A 22,293-nucleotide genomic window follows, 5' to 3' on the forward strand; every position below is an offset into this window, starting at 1 on the left:
CGCTACAGGAAGAGTGGCTGGAAAGCTGCCTGGTGGAAAAGGACCAGGGGGTGTTGATTGACAGCCAGCTGAATGTGAGCCAGCAGTGTGCCAACGAAGTGGTCAATGAGGCCAACAGCATCCTGGCTTGTATCAGGAATAGTGTGGCCAGCAGGACTAGAGAAGTGATGATCTCCCTGTACTCAGCACTGATGAGGCTACACCTTGAATCCTGTGTTCAGTTTTGGGCCCCTCACTACAAGAAAGACATTGAGGTGCTGGAAAGAGTGCAAAGGAGGGTGACAAAGCTGGTGAGGGGCCTGAAGCACAAATTTGATGAGGAGCAGCTGAGGGAACTGGGGCTGTTTAGCCTGGAGAAAAGGGGGCTGAGGGGAGACCTGATCGCTGTCTACAACTACTTGAAAGGAGGTTGTAGCATGGAGGGGGTTGGTCTCTTCTCCCAAGAAACAAGTGATAGGACAAGAGGTTGCACCAGGGGAGATTCAGATTGGATATTAGGAAAAAATTTTTCACAAAAAGGGTTGTCAGGCATTGGAACAGGCTGCCCAGGGAAGTGGTTGAGTTGTCACCCCTGGAGGTGTTTAAAAGATGCATTGGTGAGATTCTTAGGGACATGGTTTAGCACTTGATTTGGTAGTGTTAGGTTAACGGTTGAACTGGATGATTGTAAAGGTCTCTTGCAACTAAAACAATTCTATGAAAACATTAAACAACAGAGGAAAAGAGGCATTTTTCCCTATGGTCTTGTCTCCTGTGTGACTTTAAAGTCTTGTACTTGACATTAAAAGTAGTTCCATTATACACACATAAGCATCTTGCAATATACACAATATCTAATTACAGCTGGACTCACATCCGTCTCTTTAAAGAAAATCCTTGCTTTTGTGAGTTTAGGTCAGAATCTTGATCTCACCTGACTTTCACAACCGTGTTAGAACCTCATGTAGAACTTCACCTGTAATTAAATGAAGCCAGAATAAATAATGATGACTAATATTAAATAAAGATGACTAATATTAAAAAAAGAAAACAGAAGAAAAATTGCTAAAATTGTTTCTGTATGGCAAACAAATTTATTTTTATTTTATTTGACAAATAATTGTATTGGTAATTCTCACAAACGTAGGCCTGGAATACAGTTCTCAAATATGTTATCCTCTGATAAGAATTTGGTTCATTTACTCCCCATTTATTCCCATATTTTAGCATTTTTTAAAGTTAGCCTTTTTTATCCATTAATATTTTTTGTTTAATCTGTATCTCGAAATATTTTTAATGGTCAATTTCATTGATTTAAGAAAGAACAGCTAAATATCTCTTTTCTAAATACTATTTAGTTTGTATCACAGCTTAGTTCCAAGCATGTGATTGACCGGGATTTTGAATAGTCTCATTAATAACTTATATATGCAGGGTAAACAAGATCAGTTTGAATACACGGCTTATTTTGAATTTTTTCAAAGCTTTTATTGTGTTTGCACAAAATTTGATACAGTGGCAGCATAAATTGCCCAGGGAAAGAAAAGGAAAACAAAATAGGAGCATTCACTGGACACTAGCTCAGTAAACAAAAGTTTTTATTCCCAACTCTGTGACTGAAATGCTATATGCCCTTGGGCATGGCACTCTACTCCTTTTTTCCCGTGTTGTTCCTGTTTCTTTTTCTTTCGTCTGTTTGGCCTGGAGCTTCTCCTGGGTGGGGACTGGAGGTGCTAATTAGGGTAGCTAGCAAAATGGGGTCCTGATCTCTGTCGTGGCCTCTAGGTGTTGCTATAATACAAATAATTAATCAAAAGACATGTTTCAGAGCTTCTATAGAGGGAGTTGCCAGTTCTTTTCAGAGCCACGCTTGATTTTATACAATTAAACCTCTCTCTCGCTCACTCTCTCCTTTATGCGATGTGACTGAACTTTCAGCTTTCTATATTGGACAAATGCAATGTGAAAAGTAAAGGTAGGAAAGCTGTAGGAAGAGATTGGACTCACCTCGATTTAAAGTCACTCAGTTTGCGGTGCCTTGGTGTCAGTCTCCTGTTGGAGGATGGTCTCTACTGGAGGAACCCGCTATCATATTCGTGCCTCAGCCCAGATTTCCAATGCCACAGTCAATCCCCGGGCACGAAGGACTCTGCCACTGATGTGATTTAGAAGTAGGAGCACGTAAGGCACACATAAGGATACGAGTGCTGTTAGATCAGGGCACAGTTCTGTTCTCATGTTTAAGGACACAATTTGCAGTCCCTCAAGTAACTACAAATGGAGGCATTTGTGAGTTTAGTGAGGATAAGCTTTGTCTTGTAGGGTGAAAATTCAGACCCTGGGCATGAGATCTGTGTGTTTTGCCTAACAGGGGACTACTATGCAAAACTCATTGCCGTTCTCATTAAGGAGTTTAAAAGTCATAGTTAGTTTGTTGTTGTTTTGTTTGGTTGTTTGGTTGTTTGGTTTTTTGTTTGTTTGTTTGTGTTTTTTAAAAAAAATAAAGGAGAGGAAAAAAGCAACAGATAATTAGGGGGAGTTTGAGCAACCTTTTTTTTTGTTACATTTCCAAAGAAGGAGCTGCCAATCCTGCTGCCTGTCACTGCACATCATTTGATGTCACCTCCAGCTGGGCACTTCCTGCGGAACAGCTCTCATGGAGGTGTGCTGGAGGCACAGCTACTCATGGCAATACCTGAATAGTGACAGATGCCTCTCAAAACTGCACTTGTAGAAAACACATTTGTAGCCAAGCAGTTTTGTCTGGCAGGGGATAGATGGATTCCTCTTGCAAAGCAAAGGCATGGTCAGGAAAGGAGCTGGACACAGATTTAGAGTAAACGCTGCATGTGCCTGCTGGAGCCATGTCTTCCCAGGATTTACTGACACAAAGGGGCAGAAGATGGGATCAGAACTCTGTTCTCTTTCTAGCCAGCCATATGTGCTATGGGACCACCAGCACTATAGCAGTGCCCTCCCTCCCTTGTGGCCATCACCATTAATGAGTTAGTGACAATCTCTTCCTGCCATGGAGGAGAAGTACAGTGAGGGGCAGGTGGTCTCTCTGCTCTGGTCCTCATGTAGTTCAACCTCTGGGACAACCATGGTTCAGCTCTCATCATCTAATTGAGATTGCATAGCCAGATACCACAGGTCTGGTTGTATTTATATAAAAGCTATTTTAATCAAAAGACTAGCCATTAAATTGCCAGTGTTCTTAAGCATGCTTCAGCAAGTTTTCCACTTTTAAGACTCAAGTAGACAATTTTTTAAATGTTTTATAAATGATAAAAAATTCACATCAGATTTTAACAGAATTAAGCATACTTATTCAACACACATGGGGCCTCTGAAAAAAATGTTATTCAATTTAATAATTTTAATTTACATTGTATATGTACAAGAGCATTTCTTTCAACCCACAGGTTAACACCACCAAAAAAAAAAAAAAAACAGAAAAAGAAAAAAAGTACTGCGGTTAGCGGAGTGAAGAAACTCTTGAAACACTGTTGTCTGAAATAAAAACAAGGCACTCTCCCTTAACACCTGATATATTCCTGAATTCTGCCTAGACAAAGGCATGTTCACACTGAGAGAGCTCTAAGAGAAGTACTAGATTTATTCTGCGTTAACTCTTTCTTTTACCATTGTGATTTGTCACTGGTTGTACTCTGGGATGAATCCGTGTCATGAAGTTGACGTGAAGGACAATTCCACAGATGACGGGATTTGGGAGAGTATCACAGTTAAGACTATCTATGGAAGACTGGAGGACACGGGCTACATGAAATCTCACACGGGGCTCTGGACCTGCTACCTCCCACTTGCATCCCACTTAATAAATAAACCTTGCTCAACAAAAAAGCAATTTTACTGTACTATGCTGATTCGCCTGAAAAGTCTTTGTAAGGGCCCACTCGCAGGACGCACCTGCAGGCCCTCATCTGGTGGGTGCTCAGCACCTGGCAGGATTTGTCCCTAGATAAAAGTCATTTCTCAAGGGACCTTGTGTCTTACACAAGGAGACAAAAGTAAACATACTTTTGGATTTTCTGTCTGTATGTTTTTGTATGCGCACATGTGTGTGAGTGTATATATATATACGTGTATATATATATATATTTAGTATATACAAAAGCAAATTCAGTCAAAATATATTTGTCTTGCTGGTAAGGCCTGTTACAGCAACCTACAAGAAACATTAGCTTCTCTGATATTTAATTATGCTATTATGTTTGCACATAAGCTTAAAAGTCAATACAAAAAGCAATACTTTTCCAAATATTATCTGCAGGTAAACCGGAAATATTAACTATAGTGATTAGAAGTCTGTTTCCCTATTGACACTACTATAAATCTTGATATAAGAATAATTTTTTCATAAAAGCACATCCAAACATAGTAAGTGATAAAATACCAGATTACTATTTGAAAACCATACAGTGACTCAATATCTGGGTTATCCTTTGCAGCAATTAGGCAATTCATTTGGCATCTGTTTGATTGTATAATTTAATTTCCATATAAACAGCATAGTTTAAAAAAAGACAAAAGCTAGAATGTTTAAAGCTAACAAAAGATACAGTGACATCAGGTTGACATTCAAAAATTTCCTTAGCAAAATGACCAACAAAATTTTGACTTAATACAGTGCATATAAAGTTTTTTAGAACTAAACTTCTTAAATATCATTTGAATTTAGCAAAACATGAGCAAGATTTTAATATCAAAGTGCTAAACAGTACTGCCTTAGAAGTCACTGCAAATAAACTGTAAAATAACTCTGCTTGTGATTTGACAGATATTTTATATACAAATGGTTAATAAAAAGACACGCGCACACACACGCACACAAATAAAGGTATATACATATATATATACACATTATATATATGTATATAGTTTTCCAACTGGTGTGTCTGAGTCAGTGTGAACACCCCATTTAGTTATCATGTGTAACAGGGCTCCCATGAGCTGGCAGTCATTGCAATAAATACAGGCAAAGCCATTACAATATACCATGCATACAAACATTTATACAAATAAAGACACTATGCAACAAATTATTTCATATTAATATGGCATCAACAGTATAAACATACAAAAAGGAGTACGAACACGGAATGTTTAAACGCAGCCCACTATATCCTTCCTAGCACTTACATTCATACTATTTTACAAGACTTGCTTGTTCTTGAAAACCGCCTTCCGCCTGTTTACTAACTAGTCGCTTATGTTAAAAGTCTAAAGCTGAACTATCCCTGATGCTGACCCTGTATGCTCCACTCACTACTTCCTTGGGTTTCCTTAGCTGAGGAACAACTGAGCCACAGTTGCTCCCGTGTCTTCCACATACATTTGTCAATAAGTCACGCTACATGGAATCAAGTTTGGAAAACTCTGTCGGGTAAGTTAGTGCACGTAATTTTCTCACTTGATTTCTTCCGTTTGTTTTCCTAGTAAAATAAATTAGTTAATAAACGAGACTTAGTAAGACAGCACTTTAAAAAATTGCACTTGAACGTGGGAGCTAACAGCCATTGTCATTTTGCTATATTTGATTGGTATGAAATGTTCAATTGAATGTACTTTGCTAAAAAAGTGAATTTTTGTTTAGATTGTGCTGATGTATGTGCCCTTGATGCAGGAAGTATGCTAAAGGTATCCTCACAAAACACATACTACCCTGGCAGACAACTATTCGCTGTTCTTGTTTTCAAGCACAGCTTCTACAATTTTATTCCTCATGTAGCATGAGGTGTTAAACAACAGATTTAAAACAGTCGTGTTAACCATTTACTGCTGCTGGGATAGCACTGTCCAAAAGTGCCACATTAGCCGTTTAAAAATCCCAAATCACACGAAAGAAAACAAAGAACACAACCCCAAACCGGTAAGCCAGTAAGTTTCAGGCTTCAGGTTGTAAGGACAAAGCGCCAGAAAAGACCTCATTTTAGACTCGGAGCTACTTTTCTGTCAAGTGAGGGCAGAAATGTTAGCTGTAAGTCACGATCCATTTGCCTGCTCTGGTGGGCATTTGCCTCTCACGAGGGTGCTTTGACTCAGAAGGGTAAGGTGTCCAGAAACAGCCTGTCGATAATGGAAGGGGCTGGCACCAAGTCTTCCAGTTTCAGGTAAAAGATGCGCTGCAGTCCCAGTGTGCAGAGAGAACGCAAGTCAGCCAGAACACCCAGTACCTTCGGCTCTGCAGACTCAAGCGGTTGTCCTTTGTTTTGGCAACTGAAAGTTAAGTGATCTTTCAAACTGCTTGTGATCTTGTTGCATAGCTCTTCCACTTTCTTTGGTTCTTTTAATCCATGTCGTTCTGCTACGCAAGAGAAAAAAAAAATAAAACAGGTCAGCATCCCTACCACAAACAGAGAGAACTCGTTTTCTTCGGTGTAACCCAAATCCATACTCCAGTACTCAAAGAAGAAATGTTTTGAAAGTGTAAGATTTCTCAGAACAGCTGGGGTTACATCATGTCAGTTAACCTTTCTGCCACACAAAAGCAAGAGATGGCAAGTGCCCTTTTCTCTGCTAAAATAGGTGGCAGAGGTGCTCAATTATGATTCAAATTCTAGTACAAGGAGTCCAAGCATCTGCTGTATCTCGCATAATTTTCATGATATGAGACAGAATTAATTGGGTGATTTTCCAGCAACACTATCACAGGAGGTGTTTTGGAGATTTCCGTGCTTCCCCACCAGTTGTGGATGCTCAATAACTATGGCAACCATTATTTATTCAGTGAATTCAAGTGGCGATCGATATCCTTAGCCAGCTCCATCAGCGCCAGGCCTAGAATTCCACCAGGAATTTGCAGACACACTTACAAGAAACTAAAGGCACCTTACCACCCTTTGTTATTTTGATCAGCTGCTGCTTTTTAGTTGATTTGTCTTTAAAAGGACTAAGATAAAAGAAGCCTGGAAGTTAACTGTTTTGTTTTGAGTGAGCAAAAGTGAGAAGGCAGCTGTGTTATCTGTCACCAAAACCTCAGCATTCCTAAAAGGAAGGGGATAGGCTTCTAATAGCCCTTTAAAATGTTACAATCATGTTAAACGCATCCACAGTTCTTTAAGCATAAATAGAATGAATCAGATTTGTGATTCATTATAATCAGGCTCTTTACTGGTACACAGGGAAAGATAATTTTGTGCTGTTTGCTATCAAGATTTAGTGGATCAATTCATATAACATTTCAGAACAAATAATTTTGTGATATTTACCTTTGACTTTGAAATTCATAGGTAAGAACTTGCTTAATAGCAAAGTCATAATAATTTACACATGAAATAGAGTAATACCAGATAGGGCAGTATAAGAAAATGCAGGTTAAATGCATTTTATCCAACTAGACATATAAAAATAGTGACAGTAGTGGATAAGGAGTGACTAATTGCGGCAGTTCTCATGTTTGATGCATTTGAAATTGTTTGCTTCCCTTGGTCCTCTCCCCGATCCTTGGCAGCCACATGCCATATTGTGTCCCTTGCCCCAAAGTCTCGTTCCTCTGCTGCAGGAGGAGCAGGCAATAGATACCTTCTCTGCTCATCCTATAACGAACACTGAAAAGAGTACAGTTTTCTTTACATCCAGATGCAGGCATAATGTCTGCATACGGTGCAGTGGTGCCTTGCCCAGAGATGTGAATATAAACTCCTCATTGCCTCCCTTTGCCTCCTGTTTTGGCTAGATGTTCTTGACAAACCAATAAAACAGACGAGATTCAATGAAGGCAGTCAGAAATGGAAAAGTCTGATTTTCCACTGATATTCACCCATTTTACACTTTTTTTCAACTTTATTTACTTAGGCAGAGCTAGCTCCTGAAGAATACTGGTTTGGGATGAGAATCAGAGCTTTGCAGAGGTGTACATCTCTGGCCAGAAGCTACTGTGCTCTGTCATTTAAGTACCATCTATCTGCCCTGTTGCTTCAGAGCAACACTCATCCAAGCAGTAACATCTGCTTCAGACATCTTTTTCACCTTGCAGGAATTAAAAACTCTAGGTACTCTAAGTGCCTTGTTTACATTAAAACACGAGGAGTTAATGAATATTTAAAGCCTTTCCAGTAAATGGTGTATAGTGTAATTGTGTAAGCCTTAACTATACAGGTCACCGAGAGTAAGTTCTTAGGCAGATTCTGCCATTAAAAATCTCGATGGATAAATATTTTATACAGATTTGAAAAGCTGTAGGGTGTTGGGGTTTTTTATCACCAGCCTACTGAGAGAATCTGCAGGACATTAAATTAATCTTGCAGTCTTTGAAGAGTTCCCATCTTTTAATCTGTTTTGAGGTTGTTTCCTGGCTGTGTAAGTGAAGATATCTTTATAGATCTAGGGAGCTGAAATACTAGAATGGATCCACAACCTGACTACAAATTAGCAGAGCACATTTTTAAACTAATGCCTCAGTAGGTATATACCTTGCTGCAGAGTATGGAAAACTATTTCTGGCTCTAGAGCACACAACAACGTTGTTAAGTTTTCCAGCCAGAATTAAACAGTCTTTGTTTCACACTGGGAAGTTCAGAAGGTTTCATGAACAAATTGTGTGTTCAGTGGCTACCCATAAAACATACTGATGCAAAACACGATATGTGCAAAGTTTATAATATTACTAGCTCTACTTTAAATAACAAAATCATGGAAATTCAGAATTAGGAGATACTCCGTCCTTAGGCCACTGTCTGGTGCTACAATAGTAAAGCAGTTTCCAGCAAATCACGCTGTCCTGCATGAAGTGCCGTGCAACAGCCTTTGCTGCCTACAAATCTCTACAAAGGTAATTCCTCATGACTGGAGCTGCCTCAGGGATTTTCAGTCTCCAATCCGTAAGGCATCCCTTGTGGAGCAATAGAAAGTCAAAGCCATGTGTGTGGAAGCCCCTCCGCTGGAACAGGGCACTGTGTGCTCTGGCACCATTAGTATCCAACTCGTTTCTGGGAACTGTACTAGTGTAACAAACAGCTCCTCTCTTCAGTACACTTGAGGGGTCTTGGGTTGCATTTACTCAAGGATTTTAATTTAATAGTTAGGGTTCAGATAGCAGGAAACACTTTTTTTTTCTGCAAGTTTTTTTTAATCTTATTTCCACACAGTCAGTCTGGTTTGGGCAAAGAAAAACCCACGGTCTTTCTTACTCAACCTGAAGGGAGCAGCACGAGGCACGTGTAGTAAGTGTGTGCAATGGCACTGAAGCTGATGGACTCTAATACTTCACTGTTTTCCACATGATGTTCTTAGCCACATGGGAATGATAAGGCAAAGATTTATCCCAAGAAGGACAGCTAGTCAAAACCAATAGATTTTCTCTAACTGATTGAGGAGGTGTGTAAATATTATTGTATTCAGACTTTCTTGTAATGACAACTAAAAAGGCACTGGGTAAAGTGAATATAGGATTTCTCAGCCTGGTGTTTTAGGATACCATTGATTTTTGCAAGAAAAATGGTGATTTATGGCAAAGATGCTCTCCATAAGCCTGTCAAAATGATTCATCAGAAGTCTTGCTTCTAAAGCTCTGCAAACTTAGCAGCTCATTCTGGCAAACTGAACACGGCAAGGTTTTTACACCTTTCTTCTTTTCCCAGGAATCTCTATGCAATTCTGTGCTATAATTATGCTGATCAGCAAGAACTTGGTAGGAAGAGAGTAAAAGAGCAGGAAACCCTGTCACCAGCTGTGCTAGTCTTTCTGTCCCTAACCTCCGACATAGGAGAGATTATGCCAGGGCCAGAACTTTGTGAGAAACACCTCTCAAAGAGCACAAGTATTTCAAAGACCTTGAGTATCTCAAAGACCCTTGAGCTCTGTGCTCTGTGTCAGGGTGGGTCAGTTTTAGCCTTAATTAATTCTGAGCTGTCAGTCCAATCAGAAATGTAACAGATTTACGCTGCAGACTTAGGATAGGCCTCTTGATTGTCTTGGTTTTAATGTAGTTATCTGACTTTTTCTTCCCCCTTCACAATCCTCTTCCTCTTCTATAACTCAAATACAATAAATGTGAGGCTCTGTTTCCTACAGCTTTCTGCTTGTCTTGTGCACACCCTGTTACACAGCTAGATTTTGACTCAGCACATCCAAGAGTCTCCTTTCCTGTTGCAAACATCCAAGAGTCTCCTTTCCTGTTGCAAACCGGCCCAATATTCATCCTGCTTGACTCTTGGGCACTTCACAATTGTGCCCAAGTTGGGAGAGCAGACTTCTCCAGCTCCTCCTGACATCAGTGGAAGGATGGTCATTTTTAGAAGATGATTATGATTTTAGGTGGATGGATCAACTTTCTGGAGGTGCCCTGTATTCTGTGTCAGCTGTGCAAGGTACCTAAAGTCAAACGAGCTGAATGACCGCACAGGACACCGTAGTTTGCTCCCTCCTTTAAAAAAACCACAGTGTAGCACGGAGGCTGCTGGTTGCTGTAGGAGGAAGGAGTTCTTGCCTCAGCAATGGGTGGGAAGGGAGAAGGAAGAGTGAGTACTTTACTTTGATGCTGCTAGTGTTTTCCTCAGCAAAGTGGCAGGGGGAAGGCAGACAATGCAATCTGGAGATTTTATTTTTTTTATTTTTTTTTCTTTTATAACTGGATCTCCTACACTCCTCCAGTCTGCCACCTTCTCCTATGTAGACCCAGCACACGAAGCACCCACTCTGGAGGATCCTGGCAGCAAGACTGAAGGATCTCTGCTGCTGAAGAGGAGGTAAGCCTCCTTTCCATAGGGAAGTTAGACGAATTCATGTTCAGAAAGGAACTGCAGCAGCCAGACACTTTTTAGCCACACCAGACTCGTAACTACTTCTGGTATGACTGATGATGCTAAAAATTGTGTTTGTAAACTGGAACAGAAAGCCCAACAGCAGGAAGACAAACACACACTCATAATTAATTGAAACCTCACAGTATTCTTCAATGTTCTGATGCCAGTCTAACAAAGCATTAAGAGTGTGAATAAGCCCAATATATACAGTGGCTCTGGGCTGGTCTGTAACACACTTAAAATAAAACATATGCCGAAAGAGCTTGGCTGAATGAGGGTTAGAATGCTCTGTACTCGGCAGCATCCCACTGAGAGTGTCAAGTGGGCAAAACAATAATATTTTGATGTGGATAGAGAAAGGAAGAGCCAGAGAGGGAAAGAGAATCAACAAGTGAGAGAGAGAGAAAACACTAGCAGTTCTAGAGCAGGGAGAAATTTGAGGCTAAATTAGAGTGTGCCCTTGAGATTATCTGTGTTTGAGTCTCAATCTTTATATTTTGACACTGGTAGAAAAACTGAAGAGCAAAGCATTATAAATGGTCATTTGGGAAGCAAAGGAAGCTTTTTCAAGAATAGGCTGAGCTAACATCTGGTCTACTCTGCAAAGCTTCATCATCAACACTATCCAGCCCAGCATGGAGTGGCTGTGCAGGAACACTTGTGATCCATGTAACACACTACACTGATAGAAACCATCCACGTGGAACTAAGGACAGAACTTGTCCCAAGATGACTAGCACTTTCTTTCCATGTTAGAACTCTTCTTCAGCTCATTAGATCCTACATCCCAGCAGAACGAGTGATCCAGAGATAAAGAACAGGACAGAACTAATTTATTGCTTTCATGGGGATGTGGGGTGAGTGTTATGTCCTAACTACTTTCTTCTGGCTGATGCTCAGAGTGCTGCTGACATGCTCTGGAGGAAGTTGTGTCCAACCCTTCTTAACCAAATGAAGGAAGTAAAAAAAGAGGAGGGAGACAGAGATGAAGATCCTAAAGGAGCACCTTAAAGAAAAAAAATATGTACTTTGGCATTGCAGAGTTTTAACTGCTTGTGAGCCACCCACAATTAACCAGATGTCACTTCTTTCACTCTGGGTGCTCTTTCAAGCTGATGTCCTGTCTGAAAAGACTTGAAAATTCAGCAGCAATTCAACACGATGCTTTTCTTTCTAGGCAACATACTGCAAGTTCCCAGGAACCATAACACAAACAGAAAAAGCACAAATATACGGACTTTCTAATGGATTATACAATGCAAAATATTACAAAATATTTTCCTGTTTATTTTACGTTGTACACACCTTTAGTTTTACTCAAAGCAAACAGTGAATTAGCAAGTATTGTGATACTCGCTAGGTCTCCTGTTGTTCTCTTCAAAACTACTGAACAGAATGAATGGTTATATATCCATATGACCACGCATCCTATGCTGTGACCTGCACCTGTGGTTGAGACAGCACATGGAGCTCCGCAGCTCCAAACAAGTCAGTAGGATTAGTTAAAGGCCTGCTACTGGGGAGCTAATTTGACATCCATAGAACCACAGAATATCCTGAGTCGGAAGGAACCCACAAGGATCATTGAGTCCAACTCCTGTCCCTGCATATGACAACCCCAAAATTCACACCATGTGTCTGAGGGCATTATCCAAATGCTTCCTGAATACTGTCAGGCTTGGGGCCGTGACTGCTTTCTATCCCAAAGTGAGATAACAGCCTTCAGTGTCTTCAGACACTGAGAACAGCGGAATGTCTTTTAGCCTGCAGCACTAATTTTTACCTTTGTTCCCTCTTCCTTCACTGGCAGAGAAATGTTAATTCTCCCTGTCTCTCTTGCAGAACAGAAAGAGAACACGTGGAAGAGAGTAGTGACTTCTCTTTCTTTTCTTCTTCAGCAATACTGCCAATGACTAGTACACAGGAGGGTTTGTTTTCTAAAATCACATCTTTGTTTGGGCTATGGAAAGCACTTGTGAAATAAAGAAAAACAAACAGGTCATTATTCCCAGTAGCATTTTCCTTTACCTGGAGAGACAATGCTTGAATTTGGTGCTACCTGAGATGCTGTACAGTAATAAAACAAGCAATGACTATTATACAACACTGGGTTGTTGTCTTTTTCTCTTTTTGCTTGAACCCTCAAGTCATGAAGATCTGACCAATGCAAAATAAGAACTGGAGCAACTTGTGTAATAATGAAGAAAATTTTGCTCAAGCCAGCATTTTGTTTTGCAGTGTTGCTAATAAAAGCAAGAAACTCAATTAACAAAACAGAGCTTTCCTGCTCCTTCCTATCTTGCAGCCCAATGCCATGGATATCCATCTAGGAAATGGGAGATTCATGGTCAGATTCCCTTCCTGTTGGATTCAGACAGGAGACTGGGGCTTGGATGTCCCCCTGAGCACCAGCTTGTCCCCAGATCATCAAACACAACAGCCATTCTGCAGCTCACATGGCCTCAACACAGAAGACAGCAATACTCAATAGTCGGATATCCTGTGTTCCTGGAAAAGGTCACTCTCTCTTGCTCTGACTCACAAAAAGGGCTTGAACCAGGGTTTGCTAACTACCCATTGCCTCCAGCAGCCCGCTACAGGAGAAAAGAGTACGTTCTCCAGAGGTAAAGAATGGCACCTAAAACACTCACATAAATCTAAGCCAAGCCTCAAAACAATGCTTAAAAATGTTCAACAAATTTCAGATTTCCAAAATTTGTCTTTATGACTCTTTATCTTTTGCTGGGACTAGCTGAAAACCAGCACATGCCCTGTCATACTCAAGCTGTGGGGAGAAGACAAGAAGCCGTTTCTCATGGGAATTTCAATATGTGATGACTGAGAAAGTCTCAAAAGAACCTTGCCCTCCAGCATTTTGTGCTGTAGTACTCTCTTAGCCATAATTACCTGATTTCCTCCTACAGTTTTGTTTATTTTTCAATATTGTTCATCCTTGTACAATATGACCCACTTCCAGGTGACCAAATTTTGGCCGAGTCCTTAAGTTGGTTAGCTTCCCTTGGAGATCTGAATCCTATGAATATGCATCACTAGACACATGAGCTTTTATCTAATTTAAATCACATGAAGTTATATTATGTGCCTAAAAGCAAATCAGCTAAGATATACTGGCCTCTAAAAGAATAAGCAGAAAATTACATTAATTTTAAGCACCCACTCATGGAGGTGAGGAAATCAAGAAAAGCTTGACAAATACAGAAAACCTTAAAGCTTTTACGAACATGAACGCTCTCCTTTAAAAACATTTATTTAGAAACTGTGGGAAGACCTGCATGATATTTCCAACTCCTGAAAGGGTTGTTATCAAGGAAAGAAAGAAAGAAATGTGGGGTATTATCAATTAAAAGCTATTTCTATTAAATATTTTTGGGTGACCTGAGCCAGGCACTGGACAACTTTGACTCTTTATGTAAGGGCAATCAAACAGTGTCTAACTGAACAAAGAATTATCATGTTAAAACAGGGCATGGATTTTTAAGGAGAAAAACTTTGCTTCCTACAAAATAGCTTTTTCCACATTCACTTGGACAGCTTCCCGGGGATCCTGTTCATTGACCTGCATCCTCTCAGACTCCAGGAAGATACTCAAGAACAAGCTAACTGTGTCTACCCAAAAAAGACGTATCTAATATATAGTAAATAATCCAAATCAGTGTTATGTGCTATATATATGTGAGCATATATGCCTGTATGGAAATACATATATAGAGAAACAGCACCTGTCCTTGATATATAGATATCTGAATGCATACACATATATATATGCTTTGTATATGTAAATAGGTAAGTCTATACATACATATACACACACACATATATATATTTATAATATAGATATGTAAGTATGCGTGAACACGTCAGTGGTTGTTTACATATAGGGGCAAAAAAAGAAGTTGGGGATGTTCTTTCTCGCTTTAACATATCACTCACTTTGGAATTTTTTCATACAGACCAAACCAACTCTAATGAGCTATTCTGGACTGAAGAGTTTTTTCAAGGAAACTGGACCTTAATGAACCCTTTCCAACTACAAAAAAAAAAAAAATAATAGAAAGCAATAAAAAACCTGAAAATACTTTACTTAAGAAGCAGAGAGTGAATGCTAGAACATATATACACTAACTGTTCACCCAAATGCAGGAAGGAAGCAAACTCTGAAGCCAAAATCTTGGCCCACAAATGTCAACAGAAATTGGCCAATTCATAGTTTCTATATTTGCCATTGAGAATTTTATCTCAGCGTTTCCCAAGCATGACCTCCACCTAGGTAAAATGAAGACTGCAGCTAATATTGTTGAGGCCACCACCTGAAAACTGGTGGATGCATGAGGAAATCAGTATCCATCCCAGCGGAGCTTACGGCATCCCTGGGAAGGCCCAGTTCCACGCACGCTGCAGCCCTGTCTCACACTGACAACACGGTTGTACCTTCATACTGCCAGCTTCTCTGAAATGAGTGTGAGGCTCTCTGTAGAGATGACTGCAGCCCTGACTTCTGCTGCATGGTTGTCAGACACTCTCACATCCAACCCTTCCCGCTCCCGTCAGCTGTACCTCTCCAGCCACAAGAAGCCCAGGGTATGCAGTGTGTATGTCAAGGGGCTTTGTTATCTCAGGCATGGTAAAATTACACTTTATTATGTTATGTTCCCCTGTTCTGTACTTACTGGCCAGATTTGGCAGATTCTGACAGCTTGCTGCTGTTTGCCCCAGCAGGCAGAAGGGGTGATATGGTCACATTCATACCCAAAAGCTTTTGTACAACTGCAAAGACGATTTTTTTTTTTACTATTCTCTAATTTTCTCTCTCGAAAAAGCGGTACATGGAACACCTACAGTAGCTTGGCTACCAAAAGCAGCTTGCCTGCCCTCGTGAAGCACTCTTTCTGGTCTAGCTATCTTGGTGAGAGGTGAGATATACCAGCTGTATAGCTCCAAGCTCTCAAGCTACCCTGATCACAGAATCACAGAATGTTAGGGGTTGGAAGGGACCTCAAAAGATCATCTAGTCCAATCCCCCTGCCACAGCAGGAACACCTAGATGAGGCTACACAGAAATGTGTCCAGGCGGGTTTTGAATGTCTCCAGAGAAGGAGACTCCACAACCCCCCTGGGCAACCTGTTCCAGTGCTCTGTTACCCTCACTGCGAAGAAGTTTCTTCTCAAATTTAAGTGGAACCTCTTGTGTTCCAGTTTGGACCCATTACCCCTTGTCCTACCATTGGTTGTCACCGAGAAGAGCCTGGCTCCATCCTCATGACACTCATCCTTCATATATTTGTAAAAATTAATAAGGTCGCCCCTCAGTCTCCTCTTCTCCAAGCTAAAGAGACCCAGCTCCCTCAGCCTTTCCTCATGAGGGAGGTGCTCCACTCCCTTAATCATCTTCATGGCTCTGTGCTGGACTCTCTCCAGCAGTTCCCTGCTCTTCATGAACTGAGGGGCCCAGAACTGGACACAATATTCCAGGTGTGGTCTCACCAGGGCAGAGTAAAGTGGAAGGAGAACCTCTCTTGACCTACTAACTACCCCCCTTCTAATACACCCCAGGATGCCATTGGCCTTCCTGGCCACAAGGGCACAGTGCTGGCTCATGGTCATCCTGCTGTCCATCAGGACCCCCAGGTCCCTTTCCCCTACGCTGCTCTCTAATAAGTAATTCCCCAATTTATACTGGAACCTGGGGTTGTTCCTGCCCAGATGCAAGACTCTACGCTTTCCCTTGTCATATTTCATTAAAATTTTCCCCACCCAACGAGTATTCCTATGGAGAAGACCTAGCTCTGGTGATTTCATTAGGCTTTTCTAGGAATTCAGCAAGTATTTTGAATATTGTTGTAGGAGCTACACGATTTGCTTGAAGCAGTTTGCTTTTTAGAGACTATTCCAATAAAACAATGAAACCATGAAGAAATAAGGAGTTAGATTACATTTTAACAGGGGTATCTGATGGTCTAACGTTAGCCCACAATTTCAATATACACATGACAGTGCTTAAAAATCATAGTCACTTTACCCTGAATATAGCTAAGTTAACTGAAATTGCTTGACTCTACCTTAAATCAAAGCACTAGAGTCCAAAGCTTTCTATTAACAAAGGAGCACTTACCTGTAATCATAGTTAGAGCTGATAAACTTGCTAAGGCTGAGATATCAAGGTTAAGGCTCTTTAAGTTTAAGGAAAAGTCTTTAATAGAGTCGAGCCACTCCCCAAATCCTCGAAGGCACTGAAGTCTATGAAGCACAAGTCCATTGCAGAATACAAACTTATCCTCAGCAGTATCAGACCTCAAATAAAAATAATTGAAAAAATTAGAAATGCATCTTCTACTTTACAGCAAAATGCATAACCAGTATTGAAGTGCCTGTCATTTAAAATCCAAGGCATATAATCCTGAGACATATGTGGGCATTCACATTTGACAATATGCTTCTCCCTTGAGGCCAAAGTACAACAAACAAGCTTCTATGATTGCTTACTTTGTAGACTTACGAGCCTGAGGTTAGCTGTAGCATGTGGTGTAGACTGTCTAATTAGTTAAGATTTTGGTCCTGCCCAAAGGCAAAAACAGAGAAGACATTTTACATTAAATACTGTATGTTTGAACCAAAATACTAATTGAGTGCATTTGGAAATACAAAACTAACAAAAGCTGGAGAAAGAAGAGATTCTGCAACTCTCAGCATGTACTTTGTCTCATCTGCATTTTGCATATTGTAAAAATTGATAGGGGAAAAAACAATGGAAAATAAATGCAGTAATGGACCACAATGCACATAGCATCATAAACTCTTTAATGTGAAAACCTATGTGTAAGAGAAATATAACAGCCAAGCTCTCCTCTCCTTCCCCTCCCCATTGCCAATATCCTTGTTAAAAAACACATGCAAAGGTCATTTTCAACCTAAAGAAACAAGGGCATAATTCAAATCACCATTCTGGAATTTTCTCAGTCCCTGAAAGTGTTTTTGGTAAAGTGTCTTAACTAGTGCTAGACTGAAAAATAGTATCTCTATTAAATGACTTGGTATTAAGGAGAAAAATAATCTGAACAAGATTTTAAATCTTCTTCATATTTTTCAAAAACAGATGACAAAGATGTGCATCCGCAAAAGAAGTGGGAAAAGGAAAAAACTTTCATACTGAAAGTGCTTTTCTATAGTTTATGCGGATGAGTATGAAACAAATCTGCTCCAATAGTACCCAAGGATCAGTTTTAACTACTGTGGAAGAAGAGGATGGGATATATCAAATAAAAAGAAGCACATTAGCAAGACATATGCTCTCTTTTTAAATCGCTTTCTTGTTTTTTTTCTGCAGTGTAAAACAAATTAAACACCATATCCTGTGGATTCAGACATTGCTGATGTTTTGTGGGGTTTTTTTGGTACAACTGACAATGTTCATAGATAGTACCATATTTATTCCTTAAAAATATTTAGATGGATGATTTTTCACATCAGTTTAAGAAGAAAGGAAATAAATAGTTACCTGATGGAGAGTCTTAGTACAAACAGCTCCAAAAAAGCTGACTCTATGAGTAATGTCTGATCTTCTTTTGGGAGGTCAATAAATCCTGGGATTTTTTCTGCCCAGCCTCTGGTTATGTCAATGGAGGCAGTCAGAAGATTATAGAACTGTTGTACATGTTCTGCATCTGTGCCTGCAGCAGCCTGATCGGTGGAACAGTACTAAAATGAAAGCCACAGAAAGTAATGTTATATGCATTTAAGGACATTCCGTGAAACATACGGCGTTACCTGCCTGACAACATTTCCTTCTGTGGCAAAGCTGGTATCATTATGAAAGGCATAATAAGCAGGTCTACATCTATCTACCTATTTGGCTGCCTACAGGCGTTTTACTGTCCAGTGGTATACTGAAAAAATATTCCCATGTGTATAGAAATGGTTTAAAATTTATAAATATAATACTTATCATATTTTACGAGTACATATATGCTATTAGTAAAAAAAACCAGAAACTTGGTGGGTAGCGTAATTTCCGTCATGCTAGAAGAGGAATACTATTCAACTTACTACAATCAAATACTTTTCCTATGTGTCTCAATATGTTCAAAACACAGATTTCTTCCAAAACCTCTCAGACTGCATTTTATCCAACAGTGATAGAGACATGTAAGATAAAACCGTATTTTATCTGACACATGCAGCATTGCTTCATTTGAATACAGAATTGGTTCAAAGTAAAACAGCTGCCCCGTACCACCTCTTATCCATCAAATAGGAGCATTTAAAGTTCAGGAGAACCTATTATCCTGCTGATTTGGCCACAACTCTTCCAGACAACCATTGGACAGGCTCAGCTTTCCCGTGACTCTCTGACAGCTCCCTCCCTGTCCTCTCCTACTTCCTCACCAGTGGATCCCTGTCACTTCTGTGACACTGCTCTCTCTCGGCAGAGAACACAACAGGAGCTTTTATGGCTTAGTCCCATTCTGTGCTTGGAAAGTGCTGTTGGTTTTCTGAACAGGAACTGAATGATTTGGAATTTATCGTAATGACATCCTCACCATCAAGCATCTTGTGGGTTATTTCTGTGAAAAACCTCATACCCACTCTCTCTCTGGGACTGAGCCAGGGAAAGTCTGGGGCAGTCCCCACGGCTGAAAGAAGCGTGCATGCTCTTTGGAAACAACTTTCCACAGGCAGTTAGGGCTTGAGTCCACCAGCCTAAAGGTCTCCCTGTCAACTCCTCAAGCCAGAGAGGAAGCAGAAAGACCCACATATCTTTCCCAATCAGTAGCAGTGGGCTGGCAGCCTGGGAGCACCTTATTACAGGCATGCCACTTGGGCTGCAGGTATCACCCAAGCTGCTAATTGCAACCATCTATGCAGGAAAGGGAGGGGGAAGCAGCAAGCAGAAGCTCTTGGGTAGGTGTGATGTTCTCTGTCTGTCCTGGCTGGAGCTGGTTGCTGTTGGTAGATAAGGGATGAAGGGCACACTGTCAGAATCAGTGATTGATTGGAGAACCATAGCAATCCTAGAGACCTCTGGCTGTATCTGGGGTACTGGTGCCAGCCCTACATGGCTCTATTCTGCTTACCCAACACTAACTGCACGAGTTTCTCATGGTAAGCTCCAGCTCACATCCCTAGTCAGCTAGTGAAACATGTGCAATTCCTCTTATAAAGTTCACATGAAGACAAATTCTGCCTCAGCTACCATGAAGGATCCTGTGACGGTGAAACAGGTAAAGGCCAAAAAATAGAAAGGATGAGGAGCAGTGTTAGAAGAATCTGTATGCTACACTATTTACATGTTCAGTCCTGCATCTGAATGGAGCAGTTGAAGATGCTCAAGCAGCATGAACTAACTACTCCTGGCACTGGACTGCAGCAAGATGTGCTGGGGTGATTAGTGGGTAGAAAAAGATCATGGGCTTTTTCAAAGACCCTGCATGTTCTGGACCCTCTTAAAATGAACATGTGGAGCAAGCCAAGACAGCATGCGTGTGGAGATGGGCTTTTCTCATTCATGGTCTTCAGCTCCTGAAGACTCTGGGAGATGTGCGTTGCTGTGCAGGGGCTGAGCTGTGACTCTTCCTTTCTACACAGGGAAATCAAATAGGGTGATGGAAACTCCTGCCTCACCATAGGTAATGGTAAGGCAAGATGCATGCTTGATCCTTTGAGCGGTGAAGAGGAAGGAAAAGAAAAGGAAAAGAAAAAAGATACTACCCGAAGTTCATTCTAAATATAACTCATCACAAGCCAGTGTAATTACGCCACGTATTAATTTGTTCCTGATATTTATAAAAGATTCCTTTGGCAAAAGTACGGCAAAGTTTTAACATTTCCTAATGAAGCTGAATGCTGCGTTATGTCACATAAATGTGAATGCTACAGTACAGTATACCCCACATGGGGCACCTAATTAAATTAAATACATCTGAAAAAATTATAGGCTGTATTTGTTGTTACAGTTTAGCCCATGAGAGCAATTTTAGAAGAAAGGTAAGAAATTATATGGAATTATATAATTTTAAGCTGCTGTAATACGTCACTGCTTGCTACAAAGAGTCAGGAAGTACAAAGAATAGCTAAAATAAAATGTTTGTAACAGACTTAAGAGTATATAAGTAACCATAAACAATTTGTATGGTTCTGTTTTATGGACCAAAATCTGTGGGTTTTTTTTTTCCATGATTACTTCATTGAGAAGAGGTGATATGTGACCTAACTTCTGACCAAGACAGCTGGTAAGCCTGCCCTTGGTCAGGCGGCCATGGTACAGAAGGGCTCAGATCTGCATTTCTTAACCTGCCCCGTGCAAACTGGAGGCATGCCGGGAGAAAGCCAGAAGACAAAGCTCTGCATTACTCCCTTCCTCAGAGCTCCTTGGGGAATTAAATGAAACCTGACTGTTACTCAAGGTAAGGTTTGCATGCATAGCAAGCAACAGTAACTTGTGTGGTGTATCTAAAATGGATTCGGAAAGCTTGATGTTGGGGAGCCTGATAGCATGAGCCAGCTCTACCCTGTGCATGCTTTCATCAGTCCTTCATCAACTGCTACAGCTGCAAAAGCCGAACAATAACTTCTCTGCACAGAGGAGAAGCTATGCTTGCTTTTCCAAAAGTCCTGACATTTGCTTAATTTTGTGGCTGGAGAAGAGAGTGGGTTATTACCTAAACGCTGCACTCCCTCTCCAAAATGGCAACATTTCTATTAATGTTGGAGGCCATTCTGCCTTAATAAGGACAGCAAGATATCGGGTCTGTTTCTTATCTCACTTACTTAGAAGGATAAACTCATGGAATTGTACCAGTAAAACAGGTGTAAGACTGGACAGCGGCCCTTGGCCTTTAAGGACTTCATAAACTAAACTCTCTTCCTAGTAATTGCTTTTTGAAACCAAGTACCTAAATATACCATTGCTATGGACTGGTAAGTTAAAACCAGTGCTGAAATGAAAAGTAGCCATGTTCTGAGCAGAACCAGTTCCAATATGGTTTGGTTTAAAATTCACAGCTTATGTAAATTTTTTTTTAGGCTTTTTTGGGGGGAAGGGGTACAGGTTCCTCTCTGAAACTCTTATCAGTATTTTTTAAGATGGTCAAGACATTATGGCTTGTAAACATGAAGACGATAAACATGAAGGTCTGCAGAAGTGTTAGGACTAACTCCAAAGCCAGGTTTCCAGAACGGCCCGTTTGTGGTGCACGGCAGGGTCAACATGCCGTAAATTAGTCTTTACAGGTACAGGATTATTCTTCAAAGAAATTTTTTAGCATTGCAGTGTGTTTACTGCACATTTCATTCATTAATCTCAGTTTTTGCACAGCATTTTTTTCTGATCTCCCTTAACTTTTCAAAAGAAGTATAAGGTTTATTAAAAACATAAGCATCTACTAATTTAGTGTATTTTTGTCTTTTCAGCAGTGCTGAGCATAACAGACTATTATATATTTTATTGTAAAGAAAAACCTGGATATTAATATGTCATAACAGACAACAATACTTAAACATTTAGCTACCAAGACTAAATTAATTTACTGTCAGT

At 40.4% G+C, this 22,293-nt stretch overlaps 1 protein-coding gene across 4 annotated transcripts in view; it reads right to left on the minus strand.

Moving 5' to 3' along the window:
- Window positions 1-3,326: 3,326 nt before the first annotated feature.
- Window positions 3,327-22,293, minus strand: part of NR4A3 (nuclear receptor subfamily 4 group A member 3) — a 30,462-nt gene continuing 11,495 nt past the window's right edge. For 3 of the 4 annotated variants that reach the window (XM_065052966.1, XM_065052967.1, XM_065052965.1), the window contains 3 exons: window positions 18,259-18,458; window positions 16,876-17,054; window positions 3,327-6,307 (listed from right to left, as the gene is read on the minus strand). In XM_065052966.1, the coding sequence (XP_064909038.1) occupies window positions 6,042-6,307; window positions 16,876-17,054; window positions 18,259-18,458 (645 nt within the window). In that variant the 3' untranslated portion in view covers window positions 3,327-6,041. The remainder of the gene's footprint in view (window positions 6,308-16,875; window positions 17,055-18,258; window positions 18,459-22,293) is intronic. The other variant, XM_021297667.2, reaches the window with a different exon arrangement.

This window comes from Columba livia, chromosome 2 (assembly GCF_036013475.1).
Source record: "Columba livia isolate bColLiv1 breed racing homer chromosome 2, bColLiv1.pat.W.v2, whole genome shotgun sequence".
Classification (NCBI taxonomy): Eukaryota; Metazoa; Chordata; class Aves; order Columbiformes; family Columbidae; genus Columba; species Columba livia.